The 23,365-nt window shown below is 37.3% G+C and overlaps 1 protein-coding gene across 3 annotated transcripts in view; it reads right to left on the reverse strand.

Moving 5' to 3' along the window:
* The window catches only part of ZFYVE9 (zinc finger FYVE-type containing 9), a 180,966-nt gene that overhangs the window by 83,228 nt on the left and 74,373 nt on the right, over nucleotides 1-23,365 (reverse strand). For all 3 annotated transcript variants that reach the window (XM_065913224.1, XM_065913216.1, XM_065913207.1), the window contains exons 3-4: nucleotides 14,578-14,683; nucleotides 8,980-11,075 (exon numbers count right to left, since the gene is read on the reverse strand). In XM_065913224.1, the coding sequence (XP_065769296.1) occupies nucleotides 8,980-11,075; nucleotides 14,578-14,647 (2,166 nt within the window). In that variant the 5' untranslated portion in view covers nucleotides 14,648-14,683. The remainder of the gene's footprint in view (nucleotides 1-8,979; nucleotides 11,076-14,577; nucleotides 14,684-23,365) is intronic.

The following is a 23,365-nucleotide window of genomic DNA, read 5'->3' on the forward strand; positions in this document are numbered from 1 at the left end:
AATGGGCAGAACACATGAACATGCTTCCAAAGAAGACACACAGATGGCCAAGAGCCACATGAGAAGATGCTCAACATCACTAATCATCAGGAAAATGCAAAGCAAAACCATAATGTGGTATCACCTTCACACCTTTCAGAATGGCTATCATCAAGAAGTCCACAAATAACAATGTCAGCAAGGACATGGGAGGGAACCCTCATAAACCACTGGTGGGAATGTAAATTGGTATAGCCACGATGGAAAACAATATGGAAATCTCTCAAAAAATTAAGCACAGAACTAACGTATTATCCAGCTATCCCAATTCTGATCATTCAGCCAAAGAATATGAAAACAGTAACTGAAAATGATATGGACTCCTATGTTCATCATGGCACTATTTACAAGAGCCAAGATAAGGAAACAACCTAAATGTTCATCAACAGAAGAATGGACAAAGAATATGCAGCACACGTGTGCATGTGCATGCACGGATGGGCGCACACGCACGCGCACACACACACACTGGAATATCACTCAGCCACTAAAAAGAATTAAATTCTGCCATTTACAACAGCATGGATGGACCTACAGAGTATGCTTAGTGAAGAGTTAGAGAAAGACAAAACTCTATATATGAAATCTAAAATATAAAACAAATGAATATGACAAAACAGACTCAGATAAGGAGAACAAACTAGTGGTTAGCACTGAGGAGAGGGAAGGGGAGGGGCAAGATAGGAATAGAGGATTGAGAGGTAACAGAATGGGCAAGACTAGAGATCTCTTCAAGAAAATTAGAGATACCAAGGGAACATTTCATGCAAAGATGGGTTCGATAAAGGACAGAAATGGTATGGACCTAACAGAAGCAGAAGATATTAAGAAGAGGTGGCAAGAATACACAGAAGAACTGTACAAAAAAGATCTTCACCACACAAATAGTCACTTTGGTGTGATCACTCACCTAGAGCCAGACATCCTGGAATGTTAAGTCAAGTGGGCCTTAGAAAGCATCACTACCAACAAAGATAGTGGAGGTGGTGGAATTCCAGTTGAGCTATTTCAAATCCTGAAAGATGATGCTGTGAAAGTGCTGCACTCGATATGCCAGCAAATTTGGAAAACTCAGCAGTGGCCACAAGACTGGAAAAGGTCAGTTTTCATTCCAATCCCAAAAAAAGGCAATCCCCAAAAATGCTCAAACTACCGCACAATTGCACTCATCTCACACACTAGTAAAGTAATGCTCAAAATTCTCCAAGCCAGGCTTCAGCAATATGTGAACCGTGAACTTCCAGATGTTCAAGCTGGTTTTAGAAAAGGGAGAGGAACCAGAGATCAAATTGTCAACATCCGCTGGATTATCGAAAAAACAAGAGAATTCCACAAAAACATCTATTTCTGCTTTATTGACTATGCCAAAGCCTTTGACTGTGTGGATCACAATAAACTGTGGGGGAAAAAAAAAAACTGTGGAAAATTCTGAAAGAGATGGCAATACTAGACCACCTGACCTGCATCTTGAGAAACCTATATGTAGGTCAGGAAGCAACAGTTAGAAGTGGACATGGAACAACAGACTGGTTTCAAATAGGAAAAGGAAAAAAAAAAATATGAAAAGGAGTACATCAAGGCTGTATATTGTCACCCTGCTTATTTAACTTCTATGCAGAGTACATCACGAGAAATGTTGGGCTGGAAGAAGCACAAGCTGGAATCGAGATTGCCGGGAGAAATATCAATAACCTCAGATATGCAGATGACACCACCCTTATGGCAGAAAGTGAAGAATTAAAAAGCCTCCTGATGAAAGTGAAAGAGGAGAGTGAAAAAGGTGGCTTAAAGCTCAACATTCAGAAAACTAAGATCATGGCGTCTGGCCCCATCACTTCATGGCAAATAGATGGGGAAATAGTGGAAGCAATGGACTTTATTTTTTGGGGCTCCAAAATCACTGTGGATGGTGATTGCAGCCATGAAATTAAAAGACGCTTACTCCTTGGAAGGAAAGTTATGACCAACCTAGATAGCATGTTAAAAAGCAGAGACATTACTTGGCCAACAAAGGACTGTCTAGTCAAGGCTATGGTTTTTCTAGTGGTCATGTATGGATGTGAGAGTTGAACTGTGAAGAAAGCTGAGTGCCGAAAAACTGATACTTTTGAACTGTGGTGTTGGAGAAGACTCTTGAGAGTCCCTTGGACTGCAAGGAGATCCAACCAGTCCATCCTAAAGCAGATCAGTCCTGGGTGCTCATTGGAAGGACTGAAGCTGAAGCTGAAACTCCAATACTTTGGCCACTCATGCGGAGAGTTGACTCACTGGAAAAGACACTGATGCTGGGAGGGATTGGAGGCAGGAGGAGAAGGGGACGACAGAGGATGAGATGGCTGGATGGCATCACCGACTCGAAGGGCATGAGTTTGGGTAGACTCTGGGAATTGGTGATGGACAGGGAGGCCTGGCGAGCTGCAATTCATGGGGTTACAAAGAGTCGGCCATGACTGAGTGACTGAACTGAACTGAACTGAACTGATGCATAAAATAAATAAGCTACAAGGAGGCATTATACAGTACAGAGAAACACAGTCATTATTTTAGAATAATTTAAAATAGAATATAGGGAATTCCCTGGCAGTCCAGTGGTTAGGACTCTACACTTTCACTGTCAAGGGTGTGGTTTCAATCCATGTTTGAGGAACTAAGATCCCACAAGTTGTATGGTTCAGTCAGAAAACAAAAAAAGTATAATATATTAAAATACTGAATCACTATATTGTACATTTGAAACTAATGTAATATTGTAAACCAACTATACTTTAACTTAAGAAACAGGCTCTTAATTTCTTAAAGTGGGTATTTCCAGGGAGTTGAATTAGAGACTTGGGATTTGTAAAAGTAGGTAGAAGATTGCCATCTTTAATATATAACTATTACGTTGGTTAAAACAAAAATAGTACCAGGCCTCTTCTTCTCAACTAAAAATGTATTTTATTTTCAATTTCAAATTTGAAAAATTATTTTAATTCTTTAAAATATTTTTCACTTAAACTAAAAATATGCTATAAAGACATAAATATCAAAATATTATTATATAATTGTTTTATATATATTTATAGGCAAAATTACTCATAACTACTGTGGAACAGTAATTCAAAGTATGGCATTAAATACTAACTGTAGATTGCCATTTTATACATAAACATAAATTATATAAACATATTTATGTTATATAAATTTATGTAAAACATAAAATTTTATAATTATATTTAGAAATGTTCATTATATATGAAATCACTTTCATAAATATAAATTTATGCAAAACATAACATTTTATAATTACATTTAGAAATGTCCTGTATACATTAAATACCTATAATCCCCAGTGTGTAGAGGGAGGTACCTTTCTAGAACAATATTAAAAATAATCTCAATCAGTTTTCAAAATGCCATTTTGACATTATACATGTCATTAACCTATCTGCTTTAAACTATATGCAATGGTCATTTGCATGTAAAAGGATTAGTACTATTGGAAATGAATAAAAAATAACTGTAATTGCAAAAAACAATCCCTAGCCCATTAAGTGGTACTGTAATAAGCAGCATTCCAATCAAACTAAGATGACTTCCAGAAAACACACTTCTAGCACAGCACATTACAAAATATTTAATGGCATATTTTTCCCACAAAGTGACCTTGGCTAATCAAGTATGTTTAATAATAACTTTACAGAGATAAATCAGTGCTAGCACAAACCTTATCATTTCCTTTTCTTTCTTTTTTAAACACAGAAGTTCACACAAGATTTCAGAGCTGCAAGGAAATAAAATCCATGCAATCCCCTCCTTTTACAGCAGAGGAAACATAAGCCCAGAGCTGGTTCATACCCATTCCAGGGCTCGTTCCATACCACCCCTCCTACAGCTCTCTTCTGTGGTCTGTCTATTCAAACCACCATCTATCCAAACACAGTAAAAATCCATCAATTCTGAGTTATACTGTTAAAGTCAATTAATGTGGAAAAAGTAGTGAGTAAACTGGAGTGGTATATCTCTCCTCATTCTATGACCTGGCACCCACATTGTTCTTTTCCTAATTTGTAGTCCAAGACCTAACAGTGAAGTAAAACCTAAAATCCTGCTGTCTTTGCTATACTCTCCCATCCACTGATAGCACCAATCACTTAGCATTTTTGTCTTCCTTTCAAATTCCCAGTCCTTTACCACTATCCAAAACTAATGTTCACCCAAAGACAATGATTTTTATTTCTAGTAAGCAATCCAAATACAGATAAATTTTGCTATTATGTCCAGTGTGGTAAAAAGAGCAAGGGGCTTTGGAACTGAATAAATCTGTGTTAAAATTCATGCACTCTTGCTTATAAACTCTACTTTCTGAGGCACTTTTCTCCCCTTTAACTGTACCTCAGAGAACTGTGTTTAGTTTAGACCAAATAAACCTAGCATACAGTAGAAGTTTGAAAAAAAAAAATGTTATTCTCATCTTGCATACTGTCCTACACAAATATACAGTTATCTACATTGTGAGGATCAGTTCAAGAACTTTTAAAGGCTATTTTTATGTCTATTTCAGTAGATAGAACAGTCATTAAGCAGTTAGCATCTCATAAATAACAACCAGCCAGATAACTGATGGTAATGGATAAAGTGTGATAAAACCTTGTGGATGACCAAATAAAAGATAAAAAACTTTTTTCTTCTAGAAATTCTTTTCCACTTTCAAAAAACTCTTTCCTGTACTCTTAAACTCAATAGCTTCCTTCAGGCCTTTCAAGTCAAATAATCAAATAAAAAAGGGGCAAAATATTTATGGCAAATGGAAGATGACAGAGGATGAATAACCATGATCTACTAGATTCAGTGTTTCCCATAGGAAATAAATATAGGTACATAATAACAATGATCATTTGAACTTAGAGGGCACTTTTCAGGGAAGGAATTCTCTATACTCTTTTTTTTTTTGGTCTCACTGCAGAGCTCTCAGGATCTTAGTTTCCCAACCAGGGATTGAACCTGGGGCCACAGCAGTGAAAGCCCCAAGTCCTAAGCACTGGACCAGCAGGAAACTCTCTTCTGTATTCTTTCTATTCTGTAATTTATCACTTATCATACAGGAGAAGTAGAGATTGAGCTGCTATAGCATGGAACAATTATATGAATAAATATTGTGTGAAATCATAAAACAAAACCCATTTGCTAAGCATTTTAGAGCATGACATAGTTTTCCAATTAACAATGAAGACAAGAATGGAATCCAGGTGTTTTGATGTCCACTATAACAATTCAGAAATAAACTGCAACATTTTAATACCTTCCTAAATTCAATATAATTATATTCTTCTTAATGATAATATATCAAGATAAATGTAACAATATCTGTAATACTACTCATCAAGAGCTGAATATATGCCCTAAGCTTTGCTAAATAATTTCCCACAATTTTCTATTAGCTCCTTCTATATTCAAGTGTATTTTTATCACAGCCCATTCTTCTGTAAAACGATTTCCCTTTTCCTATTGCTAATTCTCCACCTGTGCTCTGCTGTGATCCCAGTCTCTTCACGTACTTTAGAATTTTGATCCATAAATTATATCCATTTTCTTATCTCCTTCTCCAAATAGTCATTTTATCTTTTAGCAGGGGGCACAAGCGGGGTGGGGGGCAGTATGCTCACCGGGCAGCATGCGGGATTAGCACGAGGGATCTTAGTTCCTCCACCAGGGACGGAACCCAAGACCCCTGCAGCAGAAACAGAGAGGAGTCTTAACCACTGGACCACCAGAGAAGGCCCAAATGGTTGCTTTTTATATTACAATTTTCCTGACTCCTTCTTCCATTCTTGGAAAAATTAAGCTCCCCTTTCTTACTGTTCCTAAAGCATTTTGTTCATACTGCTATTATAAATGAGGAGACATGCTAGGAGAAGCAGCTATGACGGAAGGAAAGAGTCCTAGCTTTTCCTCCAAAGGAGGCTCTGGCACTTTCAAGCCACGTGACCTTGGATATCTTCCTTGACCTCTCTGAGACTCTAATTCTTGATCTGTCAAGTAGAAAAAAATTAACCACCCATTCTACAAGATGGTGATAGGAATTAAATGAGAATGAATATAAAACATACACAACTGGCTCTTAAAATACTGTATTATAAATTGTATGGGAAGGTTCAATTTTCTACTCAGAACAGCAGTTCACTATTTTTTTTTTTAGGATTTTTACAAAACTACAGGAAATCCAGATACTCCTCACTCACTGAAATCAATCCTTCTGATTATAAGCTCTTATGAGGTCATACATTCTATCTTCGAATCTCCAGCACTTAGCCCAGAAACTTTCATATAGTAGATGCTTAATATATGCTTGTTACAATAAGGAAAATTTATTGCCTATAGATATTAAGTTTAAAAAGTATTGGAAATTACTGGATAGTAGAAATATTAGAATGGTACAAACTAAATTTCTTTTTTCAACAGTAAACACTATTTTACAAAATCACATTGCTTAGGGTATTTTTCCAGCTATCTTCCAAGTATCATTTGATTAATTTACTGTCTAGAAAAACTATACCCACATTTATAAGCCCCTTTCTTCTGAGACGCTCAAGGATTTTCACAGACATTATCTCAACAATCCTCAGAATATCCATGAGAAAAATGGAGATGGAAAGAAAAAAATATGGAATATGAATCCATAGTCCATATGAATGATAAATTTATAAACTCTACAAATTCTACTCAGCAAAAATTCCATGTAATTTTTCAGTTTATGTGCATTTTTATGCCACCATTTTCTTTCTGAATCCACCTAAGTTACCTATTTCGTCATTACATCTGAATATGCTGGCCTAGAACAAAAGCATTTTTATTATTTGCTTAAGAAAGCAAAATTTTCACAAAGTGTTACACACAGTAAGCAAAACATAGAACAGAAACAAAAAAAATGATGCCTCTAATCCCCTAACAAAAAACTAACTGTTCAGGCTACTGACCACAGGTTTACTTCAGACTGCAAAATATTTAGGAGTTAGACACATTATTTTCTTCAAATTTTAATAATCAGAGACTAACAGACTAGTCACAATTTTAACAACTTTCTGCTCCCCATTATTTGGTTCACTTGTTCTATGACTTTATAGTAGCCCTTGTTGAATGTCCACCCAAGAACCATTCTTCCCCTTTTCCTGTGCCATTGTACTAGACATTCTGGAACTTTCTGTACACATATTTTTGTCTTCCCCCCATATAACTATGACTCAAAAAAGAGTTGAAGGCTATTGATCCTTGTGATGTTATAAGGATAATTGATATCCCTTAGTTATCTCAAAATTCTGTTAGCTAGTAACACATCAACATACTAGGTTTTTTAAAGCGAGAACAAGGAGGAAATGGGATTTTGTATTTTTTGATATCCTTTTCATTATCTGAGCTTTCTGGAGCTAATGCTGCCATATCACCCCCTGGGGCTGAGCCAGGATTGATCTTTGCCAATCCTGGCACTTCTGTCCCCTGCTGTCAGTCATTGGTCTAAACTGGACCTGTGGTCTAGAAGTGGCCAATAAAGTGCAAGAAGTTGCTGGGGGTTCTTTCCTCCCTGATGAGAGGGTGGCAAGAGAGATGGGCTTTTTTGCCACTGACCAGCTTCTCTGTACTTAGGAAGTCGTCCGGTTGGACTTGGTGCTTAAAGTTGTGCCACATTATATTGAGACCATGAAGGGAAGACCAAGAGAACTTCAGTAACCCTGACTCTACACCCAGACACAGCAAAGTCTCTATTTTCAGTCTTCTTGTTATGGGAAATAAATGTTATTTTTGTTTGAGTCACTGAGAGCCAGATAGTCTGTCCCTTGAAGTTAATGGCAATCTAATTAAGACAGACCAGTAAATCAGGCAAGAAGAGAAACAGAGGTCATTTACTGAGCACTTACTATTACATGTAATTTCATTTAATCTTCAGAGCAGCCCAATGAAAGTTATCTTTTGGTTTGTTTTCTTATGACAAACTTGGCACATGGCACTAGTGGTAAAGAACCTGCCTGTCAATACAGGAGACCTAAGAGACATGGGTTTGATCCCTGGTTGGGAAGATTCCCCTGGAGAAAGAAATGGCAACACACTCCAGTATTCTTGCCTGGAGAATCCCATGGACAGAGGAGCCTGGCAGGCTACAGTCCACAGGGTCACACAGAGTCAGACACAACTGAAGCAACTCAGCATGCACACAAAGCTTAATAAAGTTATACAGTTAATAGTGATAAAGCTGAGGTTCAAATCCAGACCTGACACCAAACCTTACATTTCTTTAAAAAATACAAAACCCTATTTCCTCCTTGTTTATAGTTCTTGCTTAAAGAAACACTAGTATATTGATGTGTCACTAGCTAACAGAATTTTGGGAGAACTAAGGAATATCAATTACCCTTATTACATTGTCACAAGGATCAATAGCTTTCAAGTCTTTTGAGTCAAAGTTATATAGGGGGAAAAGACAAAAATATGTGTACAGAAAGTTCCAGAATGTCTAGTACAATGGCAAAAGTTCTATAGCAAAAACTGGGAGGGATTCTAAGTATAACATTCAATTTACTCAAGAATTAAAAAATATTGACCTCAATTATAAACATTTCTTAAATTTCTTAAAATCTTATTCAAAAGAATAACTTCCTCGTTTCAAGCTATTCCATTAAGCAAAGTATCAACATAGAAATCAAAGTTACCACTTCTGCAGTTTTCATCTCTTTATGAAAATTGATTTGGCTTAAATCTTCACAACAACAAGAAAATTATATAAACACTAAGAATCAGCGAGGCCATTTTTCATTTGGAAATTTACTAGAACTGTATATTCAAAAGCTATTTGTAATCTCATCTCAGCCTTAAGCATGCTCCCTTATATTACCTTTATTAAGTTTTAATAAACTTACAACTTGAGCGTTGTAAAATGCACATGCCAGATTTCTGACACACACAGCTTACCTTCCCACATGCTCTGCAATGATGCCTCCTTTTGGTGAATGTAAACCTGGCTTCACATTTCATGCAGTTTGGAGCCTGAGAATCTGGTACCCACACTGGAGCCACTTCCCCCAGAGTGGTAAATGGCTTTCTAGCAGAAATTCCAAACTGACCAGCTCTGAGATCATTATCTGGGCTTTCTGGAGCTAATGCAAGGCACGGTCTACTGGATATCCCAGATTCATAACTTTCTAAATGGTCCCCATTTGTATCAGCAATAGAGATGTTTCCCGAAGAGGCATTGCATACATTGGTTGCTGAGTTTTCCCCTAATTTTGCTTTCCCAAGAACATCATTTTTGTTTTTTGTGGTATTTCCACTGTTCGCAGGAAGGTCATTTTGCAAATGGTCTGATAATGGCTTTGGAATTTGAAGTTTAAGATTAGAAGGTTGCTTGGGTCTTGCACCACCAAAAGGAACACTGATAGACTGCAGGTTTGCTACTATCTTGGGTGAAGATTGCCCAAGCACTGATGGAACCTGGCTACAGAAATTGTGTAAATAGTTTTTCTTCGTTAGGTCACCAGTGCTGTTTAAAAGTAGTCCACTCCCTTCTGTGGCTTCATTTCCTCTCTGTTCATAAATATTTGAGTAGCATTCCGACTTGCTCTCCTCTATTTCCTTTTCTTCTGTTACGGAATCTTCTTTGGAGGGTAGAGTCTTTGGAACAAAACAAACAGCCGGGCTCTGCATTCCATAGGAATCACAACAATTAGACAGTGAACTTGCTGCTGGTGTATCCCTAACAGTGGAGAAATCACATCCTTCACTTTCATTCATGCAAGTTCCTTCTAAATCTAGACCTGCTTCAGCCATTCTATCACACTCTCCACTGTCATCACAGGTGTCTTCAGGCTGATTCACCCGCAGGAACTTCTCATTTTCTTTTTTCACTTGGCTGTCATTCATCTTGTTTGGTTGAGTCAATTTCCAGTTAGTCATCTCCTGAGATTCAGAGAAATGCTCTGTCATATTAAGAAGTTCTTTAGTGCCAAGAATTTCTTCATGTTTACAACCTTCCTTGTCATCAGCTCTAACTTCACTGGGCACAAGACAAGCTGAAACCTGTTCAGAGTTATCATCCCTACCAGACCCATTAGGCAAGTCAGCTTTGAGAAGTAAAGGTGAAGCAGGCTGGGCGGATTCTTCGGCTGTCCTCTCCTCTGCTGGTTCTTTTTTCATCAAAATCTCCTCACTCGAGTGAGAAAAGGAGTTTGGACTCCCCAGGTCTGTCCTAGGAGAGCTGGTTTTGCCAGTGAGAATCTTATCTGGGGTACAGTCCTCTTGCTTTATAGCAGGACCTTCCTCTGTTCGCTGGGATGAGATTACTGAATCTAGTGTTAAGCTTGTAATCACAGACATGGAGGGGTCTCTATCTATATTTTCATCATCCTGTAGCTGTGAAGGGGAACAAACACTGGCTAGATTATCAGAAGTAGTACATATATACTTATCAGAATCCCCCTCTGCATTTGGTCTAGTCAATGGATCCATTTGTTTCTCTGAGTTCATATCTTTTTCAGTGGACCCATTCATACTAAAACTAAATTGATCAGTTTGTCTGTTTTCATTATCCAGTGAACAGCTAAAAGCATTCTTGAGGGACTGACTATTATAATTATTACAATCCTGCAAACTGCTTTGTAATGTCCTCTTATCACAGTTATGCATGACAGCTACAACAAGAACGTTCTTCTCATCTGGCAGACAAGCTAGGTTTCCACATTTCTTCTCTCCCACTTCGACAGTACTGCATTGATCATCTCGATTACAGTTCCTCTTAATTAACTGGTCTTCTGTGACCGCATTTTCATCAATCCACATTGTGTTGATCTCAGGATTCAGACTACAGTCTTGTCCATTAGCACAGTGGTCCTCTCCCTCTGTGTTAGGAGGAGCTGAATGAGCCAGAGAGAAGACTTTCAGTTGTGGCTGTGACTCAGAAACTGTAGGTTCATTCACACTGGTCAGTGCAGAGTTAAATGACAGTTGACGAGAAGGGGGATCTAGAATCTTATTCCACTTTGTATCCAATAAAATAGGAGAAACGGTTTCATCTGAAAAAAATAAATAATTACAGTAAGTTTGTTGGTAACACTGATAAGGTTAGGACTAAGTTATTGAAATACACTTGCAAATATTCTCTGAAAGTAAAATCGGTTACCTAGGATATGTGAAAAGAGAATATTCCCAGGATATGAAGTTTCTGATTTTTAGCTAAGGATAAGAGAAAACATTTAAGACAGTTCCCTGAGTTATATATCACCAAACGGTAATACCTCAGAACATTTCAAACAATGAAAGAATTCTACCTCAATCTAGTTAACATAATTAAAGCGATTGGCGGGCTGTCCTTTGAGCTGAGCAGGGGAGCACAGTAATCAGGTAGGCCTTGGATAGGCTAAGCACAGTATGGGGTAGGGGCTAATCTAAAGTGAAAAACAAATCAGAACAGTGATGAGGATATAGTAATTGAGTGGAAAGGAAACAAATTTTCTGTGGAGACAGAAAGTTATATAATCTACATCATGACTAAGATGTGGGTTATACAGATATATCTCTTGGTCAAAACTGTACATTTAAGATCTATACATTTAATGTATAAATTTTACCTTTAAAAATCTGTAAAAAAACAACAACAACAACAACAATGAAGCAGGGAGTGAGGAATAAATGAAGATATATAAATGAAAAATGGCAGCATGTCAATCACTACTGAAGTTGTGTAATGAGTACAGGGGAATTTATTATACTACTCTATTTACTTTTGTATATATTTGAAATTTGTCTGCAACAAGTTTAAAAGTTTCTACAGTATGTGAAATTCTGCTTTTAACAATGTTACAATACATTATTTCTGAGGTTCATTAATTATACTGAGGAAATTTGGCAGAAATTATGCATTTCCCATATGAAATCAATGTTTTTAATACTCTATCAATAATCAAAATTTCATTCAATGTTTATTTTTTAATAGATCATAACCATGATAGCTACTTTCCCAAGTTATGTGCTATGTGTATGTCTAATTAGAGAAGTAAGAAACCAAGCACTCTGCAATGACTGCCTTTCCTGCTTTCTTCCTATAGAGTAAATCTGATAGTCACAGCCCTGAAATTACATAGATACGATTTGCTCTCAGGGAAGCCCCTTCCTCTCAGTAGCAACATTAATCTTTAAGGTTTCCTTGGCACTTTGTTCATATCTCTATCAAAGCATTTATTACACTGAAATGTAATGATTTACCTGACATTTTCAGGCAGAAACCATTTCTTCCCATCAGTGTTATCCCTAGCCTTACAGAACACTTGATATGTAATAGGTACACAATAAAAACATGCTGATAAATATGCAGTAGGTACACAATACAAACATGCTAAGTGATACCACAGTAAAAGCATTGAGGTTGAGGAATATGAGATTAAAAAGATAGCTCTGGCCTCCAAAAAGTACATAATATAGCTGGAAAAATGAGAAATAAATAAAGCAAACATGAATATCTAACTAGCAGTATATGACAGATTAAGTGTTTGAAAACTATTATGTAGTAGTAGAAAATAAATTTAGTAAGAAGCTATTTTACAGGTTGATGCAGCAAACTTGCATTCACGGAAGCAAGAGGATGTGTGCTGGGCTTCAAAGACAATTTTACATAAACTTGGAAACAGGACATATATAAAAGAGAAAAAAGGAAAAGTATAGCCCCAAGCACAAGGATCTGAAAGAGCAATTAAGTAAATCAGTTTGAGGTGAAAAAAGAAAAAAGAATTAGTGTAAGAATGTAGTGAAAAGAAGCTAGAAAGGTCAGATTGCAAAAGCCCAAAAAAATTCAGATTGCATGCAGAATGGGAATATGCTCTGACTGCTAAATGTTAAATCCTGAGTTCCCCAAATGTGTGCTGGCAGAGACTTGAGATTTGGTAACTTGTACTTCTTTTAAGAGATTAAGAGGTGGCAAAAGATCATAATGATTGGAATAATCATGATGGTGGGGTCACTCATCTAGAGCCAGACATCCTGGAGTATGAAGTCAAATGGGTCTTAGGAAGTATAACTACAAGCAAAGCTAGTGAGGTGATGAAATTTAAAAGAGCTATTTAACTTTCCCAACAAAGGTACAGATAGTCAGAGCTATGGTTTTTCCAGTAGTCATGTATGGATGTGAAAGTTGGACCATAAAGAAGGCTGATCACTGAAGAATTGATGCTTTTGAATTGTGATGCTGGAGAAGACTCTTGAAAGTCCCTTGGACAGCAAGGAGATAAAACCAGTCAATCCTAAAGAAAATCAACCTCGAATATTCACTAACACCAAAGCTGAAGCTCCAATACTTTGGCTACCTGATGCAAAGAGCCAACTCATTGGAAAAGACCCTGATGCTGGGAAAGACTGAGGGCAAGCAGAGAATGGGGTAACAGAAGATGAGATGGTTGGATGGCATCACCGACATAATGGACATGAATTTGAGCAAACTCCGGGAGACAGTGAAGGACAGGGAAGCCTGGCATGCTATAGTCCATGGGGTCACAAAAAGTCGGACACGACTGAATGACTAAACAACAACAACTGAGATTTTAAAAAACAAGTCAAAACAGGTGGTACAGTAGATGGGAGTCTGCTTGCCAATGCGGGGAGCATGAATTCAATTCCTGGTCCAGAAGCATTCCACATGCTGCAGAGAGACTGGGCCCATGCGCCATAACTACAGAGCCTGCATGCTGAAACTACTGAAGCTCACATGCCTAGAGCCTGCACTCCTCAACAAGAGAGTTGTTGTGAGTGAAGAGTAGTGAAGAGTAGCAGTGAAGAGTAGCCCCTGTTCGCCGCAACTAAAGAAAGTCCACACACAGCAATGAAGACTCAGAGCAACCAAAAATTAAAAAAAAGAAAAAGTTCAAAACAAATGATCAGCATAGTTGCAAAAAATCTGGCTTCTGAAATCATTCTCCTTTTAAAGGAGTTATTTTTGGTAAGCAAACACTATATTTCAACTAAAGTGACAACTTTTACTTACTCAACAGGAATATTTTGCACATCAAATATATAGAAAATATTCTACTAGAACCTACAGAAGTTGCAAAGAGACCAAGGTAAAGAACTATATATTTGTTAATGAGAGCCAGTGGTATTCTAGAGACAGTATTCACATGATTAAGTGTAACATTTGTGTAGATGACAAAAAAACTGTGATACAAGCAGGGAAGAAACCAGAGAAGAGAGTGAGAAGATACTTGTATAAATGATCCAAACTGAAAGGACAATACACTTTCCACTTCATGTTTATAAAGCCCAACTACATACATCTAATAAAATCCCAAAATAATAAGTTTCAAATTTACATGAATCAGGAGTTAGCCTAGGCTTATGGGTTAGCTTAGTATCTGGCACATAGTTATGGCTGAAAAAATGTTAGTTCTTCCTCTGAATATTAATATATAATACTCTCATCAATAAGGCATTGGACCCAACTTTCTCTGTTTTAGTACTGCATCCTCTTATAATCTGATATTTTCTATATCATACATACATTCAAATAGTGTCACCAAACTAAATTCTCACCTTCGTTTTGTTCAAATTCATCTAACACCTTGTCCAGGTTGTAAGCTTCTGCTTGGAAGTAATTCTCCATCGGTGAGAAAACACCACTCAAGAGACTTATTTAAATCTAGAAAAAAAATCAAATTTTATTATACTCCCAATTATTAAAATATAATTTATAGATATTACAACTGATAAAACAGAAATACAAAGGATCACAACAGACTACTATGAATAAGTATATTCTAATAAATTGGACAACTCATAATAAATGAATAAAGTCCTAGCCACATACATCCTACCAACACGAAATCATAAAAAATAGAAAATATGAACAAACCAATTACTAATAAGGTGATTGATTAGATCACTATTTAAAAACCACCCCATAATATACTCTGTGATGCCAAACTATACTACAAAGCTACAGTAATTATAACAGTATAGTACTCACACAAAAACAGACACATAGATCAATGAAACAGAACACAGAACTCAGAAAAAAACCCACACTTATATGGACAGTTAACCTATAACAAAGGGAATGGGGAAAAGACAGCTCTTCAATAAATGGTGTTGGACAGCTACATGCAAAAGAATCAAACTGGACTACTATCTCTTACCATATACAAAAATAAACTCAAAATAGAAAAAAATACTTGAATATAAGACCTGAAACCATAAAACTAAAAGAAAACATAGGTAATATGCTCTTTGACATCAGCCTTAACAATATTCCTTTGGATATGGCCCTTTAGCCAAGAGAAACAAAAGCGAATATAAACAAATGGAACTACATCAAACTAAAGAGACTTTGCCCAGCAAAAGAAACTATCAACAAAACAAAAAGGCTGACTGTTGAATGGGAGAAGATCTAGAAAATGATACATCCACCAAGGGGTAAATATCCAAAATTGTACAAAGAACTCATATAACTCAACATCAAAAAAATAAACAACCGCATTTAAAAGTGGGCAGAGGATCTGAAAAGATATTTTTCCAAAGAAGACATAAGATGGCCAACATGTACATGAAAAACTGCTCAACATCACCAATCATCAGGGAAATGCAAATCAAAACCACAAAGATATCATCACACCTGTCAGAATGGCTATCATCAAAAAAGAAAACAAATAATAAGTGTTGGTGAGAATGTGGAGAAGAGAGAATCCTTGTGTACTATTGGTGGAAATGCAACTGATACAGACACTACAGAAAGTATGGAAGCTCCTTAAGAAATTAAAACTATAACCACCATATAATCCAGTAATTTCATCACCGGGCATACATCCAAAGAAAATAAAATTGCTAGCTGGAAGAGAGTGCACCTCCATGTTCATTGCAGCATTATTTATAATAGCTAAGACACAGAAACAATCAGATCAACATATTTACAGTGCATCTACTGTATGCAGGGTACTGGGATCAACTGAAGTCTCAGATACGATCCCTAACATCAAGAATCTTATCATTTACTTAATGATAAACAGTGATAAATGAGGAAATTTAAATAGTAATCAAAACAATTTTAATAACAACACAGCACAAGAAACTAAACGGTTAATCTGTCAAAATTAACAGGTAAGTATTACAGAGTAAGTACTATAAAAGTTCAAGAAATGGACCAGCTGATCAGTCTGGATGGTCAAGGAAGGCATAATTTATGGATCTGAGCTGGGTCTGGAAGGATGGACAAAATTGTAATAGTCTTCTACACGGGAAGATGCACAAGTGAAATTTCAAACAAGGAGAGACATACTAAGAATGGGCAATTATTGAGGAATCAGTGAAATTGGAACAAAGATTTATTTACATGGGTAACAACAGCAGGACACAGCTGTAGTGATAGGTATTATATTATGGAAGCCCCGGAATGTAAATTTGAGAAAAGTATTATTTATACTTTAAGCAATGGTAAGAATTACAGCATAATGGACAAGAACATAAACTCTAGGACTAGACCATTCAACTTCTAATCCTAGTTTCTAATTCCACTTGACCTTACTAACTACTTGACCTTAGGGAAGTTATTCAACTCGTGCCTGCGTGCATGCTCAGTTGTTCAGTTGTGTCCGACTCTTTTTGATCCCGTAGACTGCAGCCCGCCAGCCTCCAATATCCATGGAATTTCCGAGGCAAGAATACTGGAGTGGGTTGCCATTTCCTTCTCCAGGGGATCTGTCTGACCGAAGGATTGAAATCACATCTCCTGCGTCTCCTGCAGTGGCAAGCTGATTCCCGATTCTTTACCACTGAGCCACCTGGGAAGTCCAGTATTCAATTTACCTGTGACTTAATTTTCATCTGCAAAATTGAGTAATAACAGTACATACCTAAAGATTAAATAAATTAACATAGATAACACATTTAAAATACTGTCTCGCACATGATAAATGCTTCATCAGTAATTATTTAAGTTTTTAAGCCTTGGAGTTGATCCTTTTATTATAAAATATCTAGCAACAGTGATTACACAGGCTAATTTTCAGCCCTATCCTCCTTCCACTAATATTTACTGAGCATCTATTATGTGCTATGCTTTGTGCTGGAACACTACTTGAATATACATTTCTTCAATGTCTCATGGTCCTTTTCTCTCTGAGACCTTTTATCTGTCTCCAATACACACACTCCTTGCCAAAATAGTGGGCCAAAACGTTTTTTCAGTTTTTTCTCTAAGATGGCTCTAGTAGCACTTAGTTGTCTTTAACTTCATTTAAAACAATTTTGTTAAATTGTATTGTGACAGCTGTCATATCACAGTGCACTTTAAAAAAACATCAAAATTGGTGAATTTTTGTGTAGACATTCTAACATTGAAGATGGAAGGAAAAAAGTAACATTTTTGGCATACTATGCTTTATTATTTCAAGAAAGATAAAAACACAACTGAAATGCAAAAAAAGATTTGTGCAGTATACAGAGAAGATGCTATGACTGATCAATCATATCAGAAGTGGTCGGTGAAGTTTCGGGCTGGAGCTTTCTCGCTGGATGGTGCTCCACAGTCGGGTAGATCAGTTGAAGCTAATGTCAACCAAAACGAGGCATTAACTGAGACCAACAAATGTTAATACCATACAGGAGATAAACCAACATATTCAAAATATCCAAATAAAGCCTTGAAAATAATTTGCACCAGCTTGGTTATGTTAATCACTTTAATGTTTGGGTTCCACGTAAGGTAAATGAAAACTTTCTTGACTGTACTTCTGTGTGTGATTCTCTACTTAAAACATAAAACGTTATGGTCTTAAAACAAATAGTGACGGGTGATGAAAAGTGAATACTGTACAATAATATGGAATGGAAGAGATCGTGGGGCAAGAGAAATGGACCATTAACCACACCAAAGATGGTTTTCATCCAAAGAAAGTGATATTGTGTATATAGTGGGATTGGAAGGGAATCTTCTACTCCTTCCAGAAAACCAAACAATGAATTCCAACAAGTACTGTTCCCATTTGGACCAAATCAAAGCGGCACTCAATGAAAAACACCCAGAATTAGTCAACACAAAACACGTAATCTTCCATCAGGACAACATAAGAGTGAATGTTTCTTTGATGACTAGGCAAAAACTAGGAGCAAGGACACTTATTCCTTGGGAGAAAAGCTATGACAAACCTAGACAGCATTATTAAAAAACAGAGACCTCACTTTGCCAACAAAGGTCCATATAGTCAGAGTCATGGTTTCTCCAATAGTCATGTATGGATGTGAGAGTTGAACCATAAAGAAGGCTGAGTGCTGAAGAATTGATGCTTTTGAAGTGTGGTGTTGGAGAAGACTCTTGAGAGTCCCCTGGACTGCAAGGAGATCAAACCAGTCAATCCTAAAGGAAATCAATCCTGAATATTCACTGGAAGGACTGATGCTGAAGCTAAAGCTCCAACACCTTGGCCACCTGATGTGAAGAGCCAACTCATTAGAAAAGAACCTGATGCTGGGAAAGACTGAAGGCAAGAGGAGAAGGGGACAACAGAGGACAAGATGGTCGGATGGCATCACCAACTCAATGCACAGAAGTTTGAGCAAGCTCTAGGAGATGGTGAAGGACAGAGAAGCCTGGCATGCTGCAGTCCATGGGGTCACAAAGAGTTGGACACAACTGAGCAAGGCAAAAACTGTTACAGCTTGGCTGGGAAGTTCTGATTCACCTGCCGTATTCATCAGATATTGCACCTTTGTATTTCTATTTATTTCGGTCTTTACATAACTTTCTTAATGGAAAAAATTTTAATTCCCCAGAAGAGCATAAAAGGCACCTGGAACAGTTCCTTACTCAAAGAGATAAAGTTTTGAGAAGATGGAATTATGAAGTTGCCAGAAAAATGGCAAAGGGTAATAAAACTAAACAGTGAATATGTTACTCAATAAATTTCCTGGTGAAAATGCAAATGTGTCTTCTTTTTTTACTTAAAACCTGAAGGAACTTTTTGGTCAACTCTACATCTTTAGTTCTTAGCTCAAATACTACTTTCACAAGAAGTCTTCCCTGAATCCCTAGAAAAGGTGGTCTCTCCTTATAATCAATCTCTCAAAGCACCCTTACCTTTCCCTTTATAATAATTATCACAGTCTTATTATAAATACACATTGGTGTGATTATTTGATTAATGTCAGTCTCTCCTACCACACTGCAGACACCACAAGGCACCCACTAAACTGCGGTCAAATGCTCCATCCCTGAGCTATAACTCCAAGACACCCACTAAACAGTGTTCACCATGTGACTGTCACAGAGCCTAATGTGGCACCTATTTCATAAACACCTGTGAAATAAATAAATGAACAGTATAAACAGCCATTCAAGAAATTGTATTGAACTCCAATTGTAACTATTGATTCCGTCAAGCATCAAAAATGGATGCCTAAAACCTTTAGGTAAATAGTGGGGGAGAAAATTTTCACAATGCCCCAAAATATCATTCTATAGACGATTTGTTACTCCCAAGGGAGAAAATGTACATTTACAGTGAAAAGATGCAGCAATCACTCCCTTAACCAAATGAACAAGTTCAGCATCACCAACAGTTTAACAAGCCGACAGTACGCATCTCCTGATGCAATACGATAAATTTAAAACATTTACCTACAAAGTATTCTTTCTCAAATTGTTCAACGTGAGTTGAATCATGAAAAATTAGACAAATATAGAATGTGAGGCATTCTAAGACAACTGTCCTGAATTCTCCAAAAAATTCAGTGTATTCAATTCTGAATTAAGACAGACTAAAGAAATGAAAGAGCCAAATGTTATGCGTGAATACTAACTGGATCAAGGAAATATACGTATAAAATACACAGCAAAAAAATGACATTTAGGGGATAATCAGGGGAACTTGGACTATACATTAGTGATACAATGAATAAATAATCATTTTCCTGAATGTGATAAGTATTTAAATTTTGTAGGAGAATGTCTTTACTCTTAGGAGACACCTACTGTATCTATTTGGGGAAAAAAGGTGTTATGTTATTTGCAACTAACTTGCAAATAATTCAGAAAAAAAAATATGTGAATGTCAGTGTGAGTGAGTGGCAAGGGTGAGGGGGAGAGGAGAAAAGGGCCAACAAAAAGGCAAAATAGTAGAAATTGATGAACCTGGTGATGGATATTTCTTGTACTATTCTTTCATTGTATATTCTTCACTATACTATTCTTTCAACTTTTCTACAGGCTTGAAATTTTTCAAAAGAAAAGGAAAAAATGTGTACTGAGCTTGTGGTGGAAAACATTCCTTTCTACTTTGAATACAGAAATTCTAGATAAAACACACTATTTTTAAAGAGTTTATATAGTGAAATTCAAAACCAAGAAAGAGAAATACGCCATTAACAAAGAAGAGATCAAGCCACAGCAATGAGTGAGAACTGAAGGGTGGCAGTCACAGGGGTTACAAAACTAGACAGCAACCTTCAGACCCAGGATTTGAAAGCTAGAAAGTAGGATGGGAACCATTGGCTGTAAACTTCTAGAAGTTTCTGCATTACAGAGGACCAGACTGGGCTCTCTGCATAAAGCCAGGAGCTGAAGGAAAAACTGCCCCAAGTGACCCCAAGACTCAGCAATGGTGCCCGATGGAAAAAAATGCCAATAAAAATCAATCTTCAGAAATTAGAATTCGTAGCCTGCCCCTCCCTCAGGATTGGTAATGTTACTAAGTTTCCCCATTCATGAACATAACATAAACATAGTTTATTTCTTTTTTTTTTTTTTTTATTAGATGGATCTTTTTTTATTTTTTTATTTTTTAAATATTATTTTATTAGTTGGAGGCCAATCACTTCACAACATTTCAGTGGGTTTTGTCATACATTGACATGAATCAGCCATATAGTTACACGTATTCCCCATCCCGATCCCCGCTCCCACCTCCCTCTCCACCCGACTCCTCAGGGTCCTCCCAGTGCACCAGGCCCGAGCACCTGACTCATGCATCCCACCTGGGCTGGTGGTCTGTTTCACCATAGATAATATACATGCTGTTCTTTCAAAACATCCCACCCTCACGTTCTCCCCCAGAGTTCAAAAGTCTGTTCTGTACTTCTGTGTCTCTTTTTCTGTTTTGCATATAGGGGTATCGTTACCATCTATCTAAATTCCGTATATATGTGTTAGTATACTGTAATGTTCTTTTATCTTTCTGGCTTACTTCACTCTGTATAATGGGCTCCAGTTTCATCCATCTCATTAGAACTGATTCAAATGAATTCTTTTTAACGGCTGAGTAATATTCCACGGTGTATATGTACCACAGCTTCCTTATCCATTCATCTGCTGATGGGCATCTAGGCTGCTTCCATGTCCTGGCTATTATAAACAGTGCTGCAATGAACATTGGGGTGCACGTGTCTCTTTCAGATCTGGATTCCTCAGTGTGTATGCCCAGAAGTGGTATTGCTGGGTCATATGGCAGTTCTATTTCCAGTTTTTTAAGAAATCTCCACACTGTTTTCCATATTGGCTGTACTAGTTTGCATTCCCACCAACAGTGTAAGAGGGTTCCCTTTTCTCCACACCCTCTCCAGCATTTATTGCTTGTAGACTTTTGGATAGCAGCCATCAAGACAGTATGGTACTGGCACAAAGACAGAAACATAGATCAATGGAACAGAATAGAAAGCCCAGAGATAAATCCACGAACCTATGGACACCTCATCTTTGACAAAGGAGGCAAGGATATACAATGGAAAAAAGACAATCTCTTTAACAAGTGGTGCTGGGAAAACTGGTCAACCACTTGTAAAAGAATGAAACTAGAACACTTCCTAACACCATACACAAAAATAAACTCAAAATGGATTAAAGATCTAAATGTAAGACCAGAAACTATAAAACTCCTAGAGGAGAACATAGGCAAAACACTCTCCGACATAAATCACAGCAAGATCTTCTATGACTCACCTCCCAGAATATTGGAAATAAAAGCAAAAATAAACAAATGGGACCTAATGAAAATTAAAAGCTTTTGCACAACAAAGGAAACTATAAGTAAGGTGAAAAGACAGCCCTCAGATTGGGAGAAAATAATAACAAATGAGGAAACAGACAAAGGATTAATCTCAAAAATATACAAGCAACTCCTGAAGCTCAATTCCAGAAAAATAAACGACCCAATCAAAAAATGGGCCAAAGAACTAAACAGACATTTCTCCAAAGAAGACATACAGATGGCTAACAAACACATGAAAAGATGCTCAACATCACTCATCATCAGAGAAATGCAAATCAAAACCACAATGAGGTACCATTACACGCCAGTCAGGATGGCTGCTATCCAAAACATAGTTTATTTCTATCCTTGCTCAGCTCTTCTCTTCCTGTGACTCGTAATAATGTTTTTAATTTTAAGAAGTCATTAAATATGTGACAGTGGTGAGAGAAGAATTCACATGACCATAAAGGAGAAGCACAAGGGAGATAACTGTGGTGATAGAACCGTGCTGTATCTTAAATTGAACTGGTGGTTATACAAATCTGCCTGTGATAAATGGGACAGAACTATATACACTCATGAATATGCACACAGCAGCATTATTCATAAGAGCAAAAGGGTAGAAACAACCAAAATATCCATCAACTGATGAATGGACAAATAAAATACTAATTTCCTGGATTTTACATTTTCTCTAGTTGCATAAATGTAGCAAATGAGAAAAACTGTAAATGAAGGATACACAAAAAACTATACTATTTTTGCAATGTCCTGTGAATTTATAGTGACTTTAAAATAAAAACTTGAAAAAATAAAAATAAAAGGAAAAAATTATTAACAATTCAATAAATAAGCAGCAGATGAAGAGGGCGTCTGTGTATGGGGGGAGTCAGAGCCCACGTGTGGCAAAGCAGATGCCCTTACATAGGGGTGGCCCAGCATAACGTGTCACAGCCCCAAGAAGGAAGGAAACTGCCCATGCAGCACAGCCCAGCGTGAGTTGTTAAGAGTCCCAGAGAGGTGAGGAAGGCGCCCACATGAAGGGGATGGTCTGGCAGGGAGACAGCACAGTGGGTAGGATGGCTTCACATGCAGGAAGGGTGAGGAGGAGATATAAGAGGGCAGTCCAGGGTGGCAGCTCACAGTCTGAGCAGGACTAGAAGGACCAAAGGGAGGAGACAGTGACAGGGCCCAGATTACATGCAGAGGGATGGATCAGAGAAGCGATGATGCAAAGGGTATTAGGAGGAAGGTTTCTCATTGGTGGAGAAGGGGTTAAAATAGGGGAAAACAGAGAACTAGAAAGAACCCTGCAATGTAAATGTGGAAAAAGAGAAAAATACAAAGAACCCTGCAGTGTTGGTTTG

The sequence above is a fragment of the Muntiacus reevesi genome, chromosome 1, assembly GCF_963930625.1.
Source record: "Muntiacus reevesi chromosome 1, mMunRee1.1, whole genome shotgun sequence".
NCBI classification, from domain to species: domain Eukaryota; kingdom Metazoa; phylum Chordata; class Mammalia; order Artiodactyla; family Cervidae; genus Muntiacus; species Muntiacus reevesi.